Below are 13,997 nucleotides of genomic sequence, written 5' to 3'. Positions count from 1 at the left end.
CGGGGCTACATTGGTCGATATGTTTTTGGTCAAGAAAATTTAAGTCCGCAAAGCTCAAGTTTGCATACTGTGAACGCTAGGGGTTCTGTTATTTCATTGGCTCATGGCTTTTCAAGTTGACACATTCCTCTGTGAGGGCGTGACATGTTTATAAATCTTTAGAAGGCGAAAACTCACCCTTGTTTTTCGAGAGAATCCCTTCTCTTTAAATGAATTAATAGGGTATGCAGATTTGACGGTTTTCCATGAAATTTGGTCAGAACATCCACTGATAGATAGGGAACAAAAGCATGTCGGCGAATTCCCATATTTTAAGTACTTTCGTCGTGGCAGCCTTTAACGCAACAGGTTATGCGAATTTTGCGATAGTCAAACTTGACAGATCTATAAAAAGATTACCAATAGAAATGAAAGAAAATGCTGACACGTTTTTGGAGATTGAGGCTTTGTGATGAACACTGCACAGTTATTTTGCATGAACGATCACATATGATACCCGATTAATTCACTGGAATGTCAGTCACTCATTTTGGAGTTGACGGCCTCTGCCGCCTTTGGAAAGCAAAATCCAAAACAAAACATAATTTTATCGAATTCTACATTTTACAACCTTTCTGTTGATATATAGTTTGTGGGGGTTTCCTTGAAAACAGCGCACATACCAATTTTTTCTGGAGTACACCCGCGAAGGTTTGAAGTAACCTTAAACTATGTAAAATGTGCATTCGTTGTGCCTAAACTGTGCCTACCTGTGCCTGAACTGTGCATCAATTGAAGCTGTAGTCGAGATTCATGTGGCAAGACACCAAGTAACAGACACAAAAACAACAATGCCAAAGATAGTTCAAAACCCGGGTTCCAAACGATATTCAAAATAGAAATCAAACGAATGATAGAAACGAAACGAATGTGCAATAAAAACGAAACGCACGATAGAAACATTGCAAACAATAGAAATGATCCAAACGATGGAAATGAAACGAAGCAAACGAACGATGTGAACGTTTTCACAAGCTGGACAAAACGCTTGTGTTTAACGTTGAAATTTGAACCAAAACTTTGGTTCAAAAATATGAATGTAATGCTAGAAAATCACTTTTATCTTGATTGTGTAGACTTTCTGTGAAAAATACCTATTCGCCTTGATTCTGCAACTCCTGTGCACCTTGATTTTCAAGACTTTTGTCTCAAAATTTTAATGGCAACGGAAAGGATGTCAAAAATTTCGAACTCGTGCACTCCTGTTTTTATCGTCAATTTCCTGTATGGTGTTTTCATTTTGTTTTCAAGTGAAAGTAAGTAGATATTCTGGGATTTTCTCATCAGGAGATAAATGCACATATAATTTACTTTCATTTGATGTCGTCAGATTGTTATAGCTGTCCTTAAATTTTATACTCCACCGTGTTTTTTAGCGTTACATATTTTGTAATGGCTCTGTACACCAACACAGTGCGCATGGCCTTTTGACAGAGTTCACTTTTGACAAAAAATACTTAATGCCCTTTTTCCACAGAGCCTTTCAATTTTTATTGTGATCTGTCCCTTGTTACATTTGTAACCAATTATTATGTTTGTGACCTCAACAGCATTCAAACGTGACTCATCCAGAGAACAAGAGAAAGTCTCATCTTAGAAATTATTATGGTTAATCCACTCCTGACAATCTTAATGTCCCTAGTTTCTAATGGTTCTCGTGTTAAAGCACTGATGCTATTTGTAACCCTGTTCCATACATCTGTGTGTGGATACATAATGGTCGATGAGCTTGAAAGACCTTACCCCATTCCTGGTGCGCACATACAATAGAACCAAAATGAGGTTGGGGTGGACATTTTCTTACATCTTTTATTTTACCCGCCCTGACTATGACTCAGCATCATTGCTCATTGGTATGCAGGAATGGTCTGTATTATTCGTACCTCAACAGGAAGAGACTTGCTGCCTTGCGCAGCTCTCTGAAATGTAGTATGATAAAACACACGTTAAAGTGACCTAACTTTGTTATCTGACACTTCAAAAACCCTTTTAGGTGAACAAGAAGTTTGTGCTCCACTTTCTTTGCGCTAATGGCCTCCTGTACTCAAGAATTGGGTAAGATAAGTTCTTTTACAGATAGTTTTACTTTGCACGCATCCAGTTAAGAGTTTTCTGTGATGTGATCACTTAAAGACAATGCCTACTAAATACAAAGGTTTTTGTGCCAGATTAGGACCGTGCAGAAAAAGTAGATCTTTTTAAGGGCTATTAGAATCCACAAAGAAAAATGGGGGTAGCCATGCATTTTTTTTTCATAAGTAACGCAGAGTCTCAACAAAAATGCTTGTATCAGCATTTTCTGAACATAGAAGGAAAGGATATTTCTTCACAAATTTCCTTAGAATTTACCTTTACACACAGAAAAGCAAATACATTTATTAAGATCTTAAAACTACATGGTAAATGGTAACATAAAAACCATTTTTGGTATGCTTTTGATAACAAAATCATTACAATAGCACTTCCTCTGGTTCAGCTAAAATGCAATCTAAACAGCTTTTCCTCACAATCAGAAACTAATCACATGTTGAAGGCATGCCACTTCCATTTCAAAACATGAAATGTAGGGGTAACCACACGTTTTTTAGAGTAATTCACAGGATTTTCAATAAGGGATGGCGGCTGGCAAAATTCGCCAGCTACTTTGCATGATTTCGCCGCCTACTTTGATTGAGAACTTGCATCAAATGAGACGAATGGCATGAAACATTTTTCTACAAACACGATGCCTGGATTGGCCAACGGAGTTCGAGTTTTGTCAAAATTTGAATAACAGAAAATTTTAATTACAGTTGGATTTCAGTATAATTTTCTGCAGATAAAAGCAGGTTTTTCAGCTAGAAGCCGTTAACAGTTATTGGGTAGCGATAAGCTGCTATTCCAGTATTCCTGTCTTTAGTGCAGGTTTATTAAACCTGGTTTGGTCACAGTAGGGAATTTTGCTTTCATTTTGGTGGCATACTTGGTAGTGTAGTTGATTATGTCAGTGCCAACCCTAGTGCACACATGGCAGTTAAACCATGCCTTGCGTGATGTGCAGAATGCGTGTGCACTTACAAAAGTAGGCACTGTCCTCAAATCGCTTAGATTTGATCAGTTTTATTGGAACTATAGATAAGAATAATTTAACCATTGACTCTGTGCCGCCTGTAACTGGCCGTGACAAGCCTTGGCCTTTGTTCCACTACTGACATCATCACCTTTGAACAAAATTGGTATCATCTATAGTCAAGTTCTGCAGGAGGAAAAGATCTTTCCAATGATACCCAGGTCAGAGTGATCAGCTCACTGGAGCCTGAAATACACACAAAATGGTCAGAAATTTGAGTGAAAAACTCGCAGTAAAATTTCCTGTGACTGCACTTAGCTCCTCCATGGTAAAAATTGCCCATCTCAATGATGCTTTCTCAGAAATTTTTGAACTGGGAGCAAGCCAAGTAGAAGGTCAATCACTGCAGCAAAAAGAGAAGAAAAGGAGAAAAAGGAAAGGCGAAAAAAAAAAATTACCTCCCCTGCAAATAAAAATTCTGAGGAGATTGATTATTTTGAAGTAGTTTTTCTCCTAAAACAGCAACCAAAACACACCATTTTGTTTGTGACAAATTTTTAACCTCCAGGCATTCTAACCTTCTTTAGGTGAAGAGTCTGGATTCTAGTTTTTCATTATTTAATACACCTGGTTACTAACTTATGGATGTTCCAAGAACGCAACAATGAATTAAGATGATTTCCGCAGAACATTTGAGCAACATTGGCAAAAATAAAGTTACTAAAAAAAACCTGATAGCATGCTAATATTTTGAATAAAGGTAAGAAGAACTTATCAAGACGAGGGAATGTCCACTAAGACCGAGCCATATCGCAAATGTGTGGCACATGATGAAATATCAAAATTTTTCACATTTCGCCCAGAAACATGGTGGGATTTTTTCTTGAAATAGTTTTTAAACCCGGCAAAATATCACAAATTTCTTACGGACCCATGTCTGGTCAAAAACATGCAAACTTAAGTGACTCATACCTTATCATAAACTTCGCTCTGTTCCGTCCGCATCACAATAACACTCCAGTTTGATCCTGGGAATTTATTGTTCAAGGGTTTACAAGTCTTTTGAGGCCAATTATACTTTTGTGGGTTAATTTTCAAGGTCACAGCAAGCCACTTAAAATCAGTTCACACTTTTTCAATTCGCTACCCGGTAAAAAACTGAAACACCTAAAATTCTAACCTTTTGAAAGAGGAAATGTCAGTGTAAAACCTGGTATAAAAATTATTTTCGGGCTTTTCATCAGCACTGAGTGCTAATGCTCTCAAAATCATGATAATCACAACACTAACCTGCTAGAAATGAAAACAATCAGCAAGTGCCTGTGACCAGATAATCAAAAGGAACTTCTTGCATTTGATTTCCTCAGTATTTGGACTTAAACCATAGCAGAAAAGTCATGTTTAGTTCACCTTCTGTAAGATATTACATTCAAACATTAAGTACTGGTGTGTTCAGAATCCTACATGATAACCATTGTGACGCATGGAGTTCGGTAAAGTACATCATCTTCTAATGACATTCAACTAACGACTCCAAGATTAGCCACCACATTGCCATCCCTTGTTCTTAAATGGCAAGCCATAAAAGTAGTGAAGCCTTCCAGCGTCATTCGCTTGCCTGTTAAAGGAAAATGTTTATATTCTGTTCTCCTCACTCATGCTGCATGCTGTATGCTGTATGTAAATGTGGCGTCCAATGTCGACTAAAATTTGTCTGTCACGCAATGGTCACTGGATAGGATTTTGTCGTTTGTTGCCAAAAACTGAATGAAAAGAGTAAATAAGACATTCAAAGCAAACAATTTTTATTTTAAAGCTATGAGAACATACCTCTGCGTCCCTTCATGCAGAAAGCGATAAGGAAAATTTTAAAAGAATCCAAATGTGGCTCATAAAATATCGCGGTGCCAGAAATCCCTCGAGAACTGCACAGATTCAATGGCTGTCTAACAAAAACATATCGCACAATTCAATCATATACAATGTTCTATATACAACCGCAATAACGTTTTATTTTATCCCATATGCAACACAATGTGCTCAGAAGTTTCCCCTTCGATGATTTCAACAAGGGAAACAAAATGGGCGCCCATTCATTTTAAACAAGATAGTGATAATGGCTAAGTTACCCAAAGATATTCTCATCCACCTGACTGACCAGAAAAATGGTGACGAATGGACAGTGCAGCTACTCAGAGATCAGTTGCATAGGTACATTAGTAACAGGGAAAATATAGATAGGCAAAGTTCTGACAAAGTTGATTACAAAGGCTCCGTTGGAAACATGTGGTCTACATCACAGGTCACCCAGTTGGATTCTAACACTACTACTAGTGCATTACTGTCTGAAACCAAACTACCACAGAATCTTACTGGAAGAAAAAAAATGATTTGCATTTATTGCAGTGGACAACACTGGAGTGGTGAGTGTCCTCTGGTTAAAAGATCCTTCTAAGCCTACCCTTGAGAACAATGTTCAAGTACTGGGATTCACCAGAGTCCCATTTGGTATGATATCCAGTCCATTTCTGTTGGCCGCAACAATCAGAAATCATCTAACCAAGGCAGGTACCCCCATCGCTCAACAGATAGCGGATAACATCTATGTAGACAACGTGATTATACGCTTTGAAACATCAACACAAGCAGATGAACTGTACAAAGAAGCCAAGACCCTCTTCCAATCTGCATCAATGAATCTTTGTTAGTGGGCTTCAAGCTCCTCTGAATTTCCCCAGAATATCCTAGAATGTGATCGAACCAGTGCAGAAACCATGAAAGTCTTAGGAACCTCCTGGAATTTGACCACAGATACCATTTTCATCAATGGATTTCACAATCTCTCCTCTGAAGTGACCACAAAAACAGAAGCACAGCAGTCTGTCAGCAGAATTTACGACTCATTGAACAAAGCTGTTCATTCAGGAACTGTGGAAACAAGAAAAAGATCAGGACAAGATGTTCAGTCAGTCACAGCAACAAGAATGGAGCAAGATTTGTGAGAGCCTGACTCCATTGTCCTCTCAGCCATTATCCAGGTATATTGGAGGAGATGAACACCAACTGCTCTGCTTTACAGATGCCTCTGCCAAAGCCTATTAAGTACACCTCTACTCTTCAGTAAATGGAAAAGCAACTGTCAAGCTGGTGTTTTCCAAAGCATGCATTGCCCCAGCCAAACCTCTCAGCATTCCAAGGTTGGAACTGCCAGGTGTTCTTATCGGAACAAGATGCCTTAACTATGTAACTCAACAACTTCAGTTGTTCATGGTAGATAGATTTCTGTGGACTGACTCACAGTGTGTTCTTCACTGGATGAAAACCTGTAAGCCATTACCTGTGTTTGTTCAGAATTGGCTTAGAGAGATTACCTCACACGGGCACATCAAGTTTGACTACGTGTCCACTTCATAAAATCCGCTGATCTGGCTACCAGGGGTGTTCCAACAGGTGAACTTATGGTGGCATGGTCCATTGTGGTTAACTGATCATCCATCACAATGGCCTTTATGGAAGTCAACACAGTTTAACAGCAAGGTGTCTGAACAGAATACCAAACAGTCTCCTGGCCCACATGTTTATGTATGAGACTGCAACACTGGCTGGAATACCAAGAGAAAGTAGCAAAATGACCTTTGACAAGCCAGATGCCCCCTTTGGCATCCACGAAAGAAATTACTCCTTGTTAACCAAACTACTCAGAGTGAGCACTTGGGCTTTGCAATCTATTGGAAAACTACAGAAGAAGATTACAATCAAAGGACAGCTTACATCAGAGGAAATAAACCAAGCAAAGGTCATGTGGGAGAAGTATCTCCAAAAGAGTGCTTTCACACCAGAGGTCAATGCAGTCAAAGAAAATTCAAGAAACAATCTGAAGAACCAATTAGGCCTGCAGTTGGATGAAAACAGAGTACTAAGGTGCCATGGTAGATTGATCAGTGAAAACCTCCCAGAACATACTGTGTTCCCAAACCTCCTTCCAAGGAACCATGTCTTTACAAGCTTAGTGATCAAGAGCTTCCATGAAAAGATGATGTATGCAGGTGTATCTCACACATTAGCAGCTATCAGAAGAGAATTCTGGATTCCACAAGGAAGATCATCTGTAAGAAGAGTTGTCCCCAAATAGTGCCCCCAATTAGTGTTTTTTGAGCTAAATACTATTGACACTTAAATAAAGTCTTTCTTTCTTTCTCTTTCTTCTTTCCACTCGACTGCTTGAGATGCAGATGACATCTAGGGGGACCATACAGAATGCCTGCAATGGCTCCTTATCCACGATCAAGAATAGAAGAATCTCCCCCCTTTACCTACACCGGTCTTGACAATCTTGGACCCTTGCATGTGAAAGTCAGTCAGCCATCAGCAGCCCAAAAAGTCTGGCTGTGTCTGTTTACTTGTTTAGCTGTTATGGCTATTCACTTAGAAGTTGTTCATGGTATGACTGCTGAACAATTCTTCTTATGCCTAAGAAGATTCATTGCCACAAGTGGAAAACCGAAACAGATAATTTCCAACAATGCTTCCTAGTTCAAAGTAGTAAAGTCAACTGTTGAGGAAGCATGGCAACTCTCTATGACAAGTCTTGACACACAAAGTTACCTGACCAACAAAGGCATAAAGTGGAGCTTCATCATTGAACTGGCCCCCTGGATTAGTGGTTTTTATGAAGTACTTATCGGACTTGTAAAGCAATGTCTTCGAAAGAGTATTAGAAAGATTTGTCTTACTATGGTTCAACTGGAAATGGTTGTAAAAGAAGACGAAGCAGTGGTCAATTCCCAGCCATTAGTCTATGTAGGAGCTGACTTCAGCTCTGAATTCGCACTCACCCCGGGAGATTTCCTCAGCCTAAACCCCAAACAGGCATACCATCCTTAGCAGAAGAAGATCAACAACAAGACCCAGATTTCCTTAGCAAGTTGAGTTCTTCCCAAAAACTCTTTGACATGTGGCATAAAGGTCAAAAACATCTTGACATGTTTTGGAAGCTATGGTTCGATGAATATGTACTGAGTTTGTGTGAATGGACCCAGAAACACTTAAAAGCTCCTAGGACACAATCTTCAATGCAACCTGCTAAAGGAGACATTGTACTTCTAAAGGAAAGTTCACCACGAGGTACCTGGAAGTTAGCCATTGTAGAGGAACTCATTTCAAGTACAGACAGGGAAATCAGAGCAGCTACAGTCCAAACAGCATCAGGAAAGTTACTAAACCGTACGCTCAACTTCCTGTTCCCCTGGAATGTGCTGAACAAAGAGAGACCCCAGTCCAGCCCAGTCGAAGTGAGGATGACCAGTCACCAGAGGAGTGGACAGAAACTTGGAAATGAGCACCCAATCCAGAGGGCAGCTGTTAAAGCAAGACAAGCCCTAAACAAACTGGTGAACATTTAATCTGGATCGCAAATTGTATCCTTTCTTTTATTTTTTCTCTGTAATAACTCCATTTCATACTGTTGAAATTTCCTTTTATCCGGAACGTTAAGAGTTAGAACTTCTCGGCTGGGGAGTGTTGCGGAGGGCCTAGCAACCACTCCACGAGACTATAGGCTTAGTGACCACTCCTGCAGAGCATGTGCTCGAAGCGAGAATCTTACTCCATGTTATAAAAATCAGTCGATCATGTGAGTAAAGAAAATCATGTTTGCGACAACTTATGCAGCTCATAACATTTTGCACTGGCTCATCAGGCCGGAGCTTATCCTGGTTTCTGAAGCATGAAGCGACTAGGAGTATTTCTACTCCCCTCTGGATGGGATGCCTGTCCATCGCAGGGTTACCCCCAGCATTAAGTTTGCCTGTACCCATTTATACACCTGGGTGGAGAGAGACACTGTGAGAGTAAAGTGTCCTGCCCAAGAACACAACATAATGTCGCTGGCCAAGGCTCAACCCTAGAACACTCATTCTGGCATGTGGCCACCAGCCTCCCACCGATGCTACGATAATTGTATCAAACAAATGCCAAAACATCGATGAGCAAGTGGTGGCCACTTTCGTGATGCAAATGATTACTATTGCAAAAGAATAACCTATTTGAAACACCCTTAATTTTAGATTTATGGGTTTGTAACTCAAGAATGACTCCTGCAACCTTTTTTCTTAATTGAATTCTAATCAGCATGTCAAGTTTTGAGTCTTTGGTAAGTGTAAAAAAATGGTGGAAGCAGATCCAGGACCACCTCAAATTTTTGGAAAATTTAAGGTAGTTGTAAATCAATTCTGATAATCTTTATCGATTCTGAAGTGAGATCTGTTCCATCTGAAACTTTTTAAATTTTTTTCTTAAGACCTGAAGTATTGGTCTAATAGACATAAAGACTTGCGATGGCCTGCATTCACTTTGGTCAAGACAAGGCAAGTCCGCAGAAGTTGCTCTCCCTTTGGCCACCCATCGGCGGCCAACACAAATTGATTGCACGTCATTCGTTACAGGGCTGCAAATAAACATGAAATGCGTTTGCCCTCTCAACACAAGTCTGGATGCAAGTTCAACTTTCAATTACTTGGGACAACTTTCGCCTAGAATTACAGAGGCATTGCGCTTCTGTAGCTCGCTACTATTTTCTGACAGTAATAAACTTTACAAGAATTTCATTAATAGTTATAAATATAGTGATTATGTAACAAAATAGTTACATATCATGACAGTATACGATACATCATTCAGCATTGATCTCTCACAAGACATCACAACTCCAAAACCACCTTCCCAGGGGGAAAAAATTGATATCCAATTTTCAGGCCTAGAAAATTGGTAAATGGCTTTAATGTATGGCCACCGCAAACCAGAAAAAGACCCCATCTGCCCAAACATTTGAGAAGGGCTACAAATTTGCCAATGTTAATGCGGAAATAATCGATTCCTTGTAAACAACATACCCAATGCCAAGCCAGAGTGAAAAATACCCCTATTTCAGACCAATATGGTCAGAATCTACACCTTTTTCAGACATAAACAACTCAAAAACCATATTCTTTGGGGCCTCACATACCTTTGATAGCCCATATATTCAATGTTTCAAAAAAGAAAAGAGATTATTAATTCACAAATGTAATAAGTGCTATGAATTTTCTAATTTTTTTCTGTACAAAAATGGTAAATGTTATTTTGTAGTTTTATTAGTTAACGTTCAAACCGTTATTGCAACTAGACCAACACCTCCCATAAGAGAGTAAGGTGCACTAGACATACTATTACTATCACTATTACTATAGGGGAGTAATCCCCACCCCACCCTCACCTGAGCCCAAAACTCATGAAAACACAGTTTATCTGCCAGGGAAATTTCACGTTTTGATTTTTAAAATAAAAATTGTTTGCTTTGAATGTCTTATTAAATCTTTTGATTCATTATTTGGCAACACATGACAAAATCCTATCAAGTGACCATTGTGTGATAGACAAATTAAGTCAACATTGGACGCCATATTTGCATTTCAGCATGCAGCATGAATGAGGACAACAGCACATAAGTATTTTGCTTTAGCAAGCAAGGGACTGATGCTGAAAGGCTTCACTACTTTTATTGATAGAACAGGGAATAGTAATGTGGTGGATTATCTCGCAGTCATCAATTGAATGTCAATAAGAAGATGATGCACTTTGCCGAACTCCACACATCGCAATGCTTATCGTATTAGTATCACCCAACTAGTGGACTAATGCAAATCCTGCATTTTAATTGGCTACGCTACTAGAGGACTATTAGTAATAGTCCTCCAGTAGTGAAATTGGCACAATCGAGCGTGACCCTTTCTTTCGTTTTATTCCCAAAGAAGTATTTCTTTGACTTGCATTTGCTAACTTTATTATTGCCTTTTCTGTCCAACTAGTTGGGTGATACTAAAACAATTAGACCCTTCACCCTCAAGGGCCTTGGGTCAATAGCCCATGAGGTGAAGCCGAATGGGCTACAGGGCTACAGGGCTACATGACTATGGGCTACGCAGTGTTTCAGCCAGAAAATCTTACTTGAGGGCCAAAGTGGCCCCTGAAGATCTTTTTAGGGGCCAATTTTTTAGGAAATGGGAGGAAAAAATGCATTAGAGTACCAAGGAAAATAAAGCAGTTTATTAGGATCTATGATAAAATTTAATAGTAAGTGCTTTTTAAAGTGTTTCTACTCAATAAAGTTTCTTTTGAATCAGATAATAGTATGAAGGATCCCTAAATTACAAGAGAACAATCCATAGGCATACATGATGTTAGTCAATGATCAAGGGTTTGCAATGCATTATAGGGCGATTTCGAGCATGGTCAGCCATTTGGAAGTTTTCCACTGTGAGAGAGTCAATACAGCAAAGCAAAAGGATGGATTGACTTCTTTTCTTATGTTGAATGTTTTAGAAAGGAAGATCTTTCAATATAATTTTCTAGAGGGACATATTGTGTGACAAAATAACCGTTATTGATTGTCAGCGCACAGAAATGTAGTCACCATAATGGCAACTGAGCCAGAAGTTTTGGTTGCCAAAGATGAAATGGTAATTGCATTGGCAACAGTATCGGTCACAATTTGGAGACCTGGGATGGCTTTTATAGTGCATATGACATGAAAAATTATTTCCATGTATTTGAAAGGCCTTTAAAAATACAGAAGAATGGCGTTTTTTTTTTTTTTAATATCTTTTTTCATTTTAGAGATATTGACATTTTTCTATTATGCAAATTAGATCAGTGATGATATCATATTTGCAACTAAAAAGTGGTAAAATACTGAATAAACAATATCTCTCGATGTTTAATTAAGTTCATTCTATTTTCATTTCACTGTTGTTAATTTTGTTTGCTATTGAAATTTCCGCATAATCCAGTGTGTTTTCTGTATAATCGATGCATTTTTCTGCATTCCCCCTGAAAAATTTCCACATAATTTGATCTTTTTTCTGCACCCTGTCAGGTGGCATGTTTTAAAGGTGATTTCCATACTGTGCACTCTTGAGAGTTTGTTTACGTTTTTGTTTTGTTTCATACAAGACATCACAAAATGTAAACATTTCACAACTACTTACATGAAGTAAATTCAAAGTTTAATGTCAACCGCCATTATGGATGCAAAGCTTTATGTTTCATTCTTCCCCAAATCACTTGATGAAACAACTTTGCAGCTGTCAAAATCAATGAAGCTGTTGGAAAAATAAATTGAAAGCCCTCAAAGATAAGGTATGTGGTTCGTAACAAATAACATTGTTTTGCTTTCCATCGAGTGAGACTTTTTATGTCTATAAACATTAGGGTGCTGAGACTGTGCCGTACGGACTGGAAATCATCTTTAATACTCCTCAATCTTCTACAACAGATTGGTTGATTGATTGACTGATTTCTGCCTTGATGATACTGATTCATAAAGATATTCTGCACTAAATTTCCTCTATCTTTTTTCTGTTCTGTTATGCGTGAAGGTACTCAGATTGCAAACTAAGAATACATCCAGTTATCTGGGTATACACTACTACATTAAATTTTGTGACATGTAAAAGGGGTATTTAACACAGTCTGTGACACATTATGACAGACACATGACATATCTCACAGACAGTTAAATACTTCTCTGCAGAAAATTATTCTACAGAAAAATTTAGTAAGTTCAATCAGTAAAGCCTTTCAATGGGAATGTCATTGTTTTATGTTAATGGTATTTTTGTCAATATATTTTCAGCCTGGAAAGGTTGCCTACATTACAGTACCAACTGATAGGCGAGTTGCACACATTGTTAGAGTACCCATCATGCTCTGCAATAAGCAGGTCAAACCTTTTGCAGATGATGGCTATCAGCATGTTTGCTATTGACAACACTGCAGCACAAGGTTAGTTACTCTGTAAGTCACTTCAGCCTCTTCTATACATGTAGCTTGCTTCCAAAACACATCCTGGACAAATTGTCTAAACCTCCTGGATGTTGGAAAGGTAAATATTAAACAATTTCACCGACATAGGGAACTTCAAAGCTTTTCTCAAAGGTGCCAGTCCTAAAAATGTTGTCTACATATAGAAGAGAAATAATGCAAATGAAAACTAAGGGCTGCTACATGTAAGTTGATCAATGTTGCATTGTATTTCTTACAAACCGCTGGCTGTTCATCCTGCAACATGGCCATATCTCTTCCTCAATAACCATCAACCCTGGCAGGTTCACCAATGGGTGCTCTCGTACATGTATCAATTTCATTGGTTTGTTTTCTTCATTACCTTTTGCTTTATCTCTTTTCAAGTTCAAATGGTACTGTAGATCATGAACCAACTGTTTAATTATTTCCCTTTGCTCATCTTTTCCAGGCTTACCTGCTCTACACCTTAGCTTCAATAAGGATTCATATAAGTTTCTTTTCTTTGCTATATAGATGCAACAGAACAGTATGTCAGAGTGGGTACACCCCAGGACCAAGCCATGAATCTGGCTGTTGAGATGTTTATTTTGCTGCTTAAAACCTGCTGTACTCTGCTACAGGGTATAGACTTTGAGGTGAAGAACACTTGCAAAGGCCTGAGTGCACCCTTAAGACAGTTTCTACCTGCCATTAAAGTGTTTGCTGACTGGCTGGTGTGCCGTGTTGATCTGTGGCAAGTGTCCTCTATTAGGTAAGAGATAACAGTTCTTCATAGGATCACCTGAATCTTTCAGTTGATATCAGAGCTCCTGTGCACCGAAGGCATGCAAGCAGAACCCCATACCTTAGAAAATTTGGTAACACATCAATCTCAAAAAATTTTGGTTATCACATGACTGTCCTCATGTACGTACATATGTCCGTACGCCAAGCCCACTACCTTGAAAAATAAGAGAGTAGCACATTATCTTAGGCGCATCTTTGATATTGGACATCCATGTTATGGTTAATTGACAGCTATCAAAACAAGGTTTCTGCTGACCAGTATCATGTGACCATACAGGGCTCG

General features: G+C 38.8%; 1 protein-coding gene across 1 annotated transcript in view; it reads left to right on the top strand.

The window, feature by feature from the left end:
* Positions 1 to 13,997, top strand: part of LOC145462368 (telomerase-binding protein EST1A-like) — a 50,121-nt gene that overhangs the window by 15,926 nt on the left and 20,198 nt on the right. Inside the window, exons 5-7 of the mRNA XM_081445874.1 lie at positions 2,033 to 2,094; positions 12,759 to 12,907; positions 13,442 to 13,679. Of these exons, the coding sequence (XP_081302000.1) occupies positions 2,033 to 2,094; positions 12,759 to 12,907; positions 13,442 to 13,679 (449 nt within the window). The remainder of the gene's footprint in view (positions 1 to 2,032; positions 2,095 to 12,758; positions 12,908 to 13,441; positions 13,680 to 13,997) is intronic.

This window comes from Orbicella franksi, chromosome 12 (assembly GCF_964199315.1).
Source record: "Orbicella franksi chromosome 12, jaOrbFran1.1, whole genome shotgun sequence".
Lineage (NCBI taxonomy): Eukaryota > Metazoa > Cnidaria > Anthozoa > Scleractinia > Merulinidae > Orbicella > Orbicella franksi.
The sequence above is the reverse complement of the archived record's forward strand: the minus strand, read 5'-3'. Positions and strand labels throughout refer to the sequence as shown.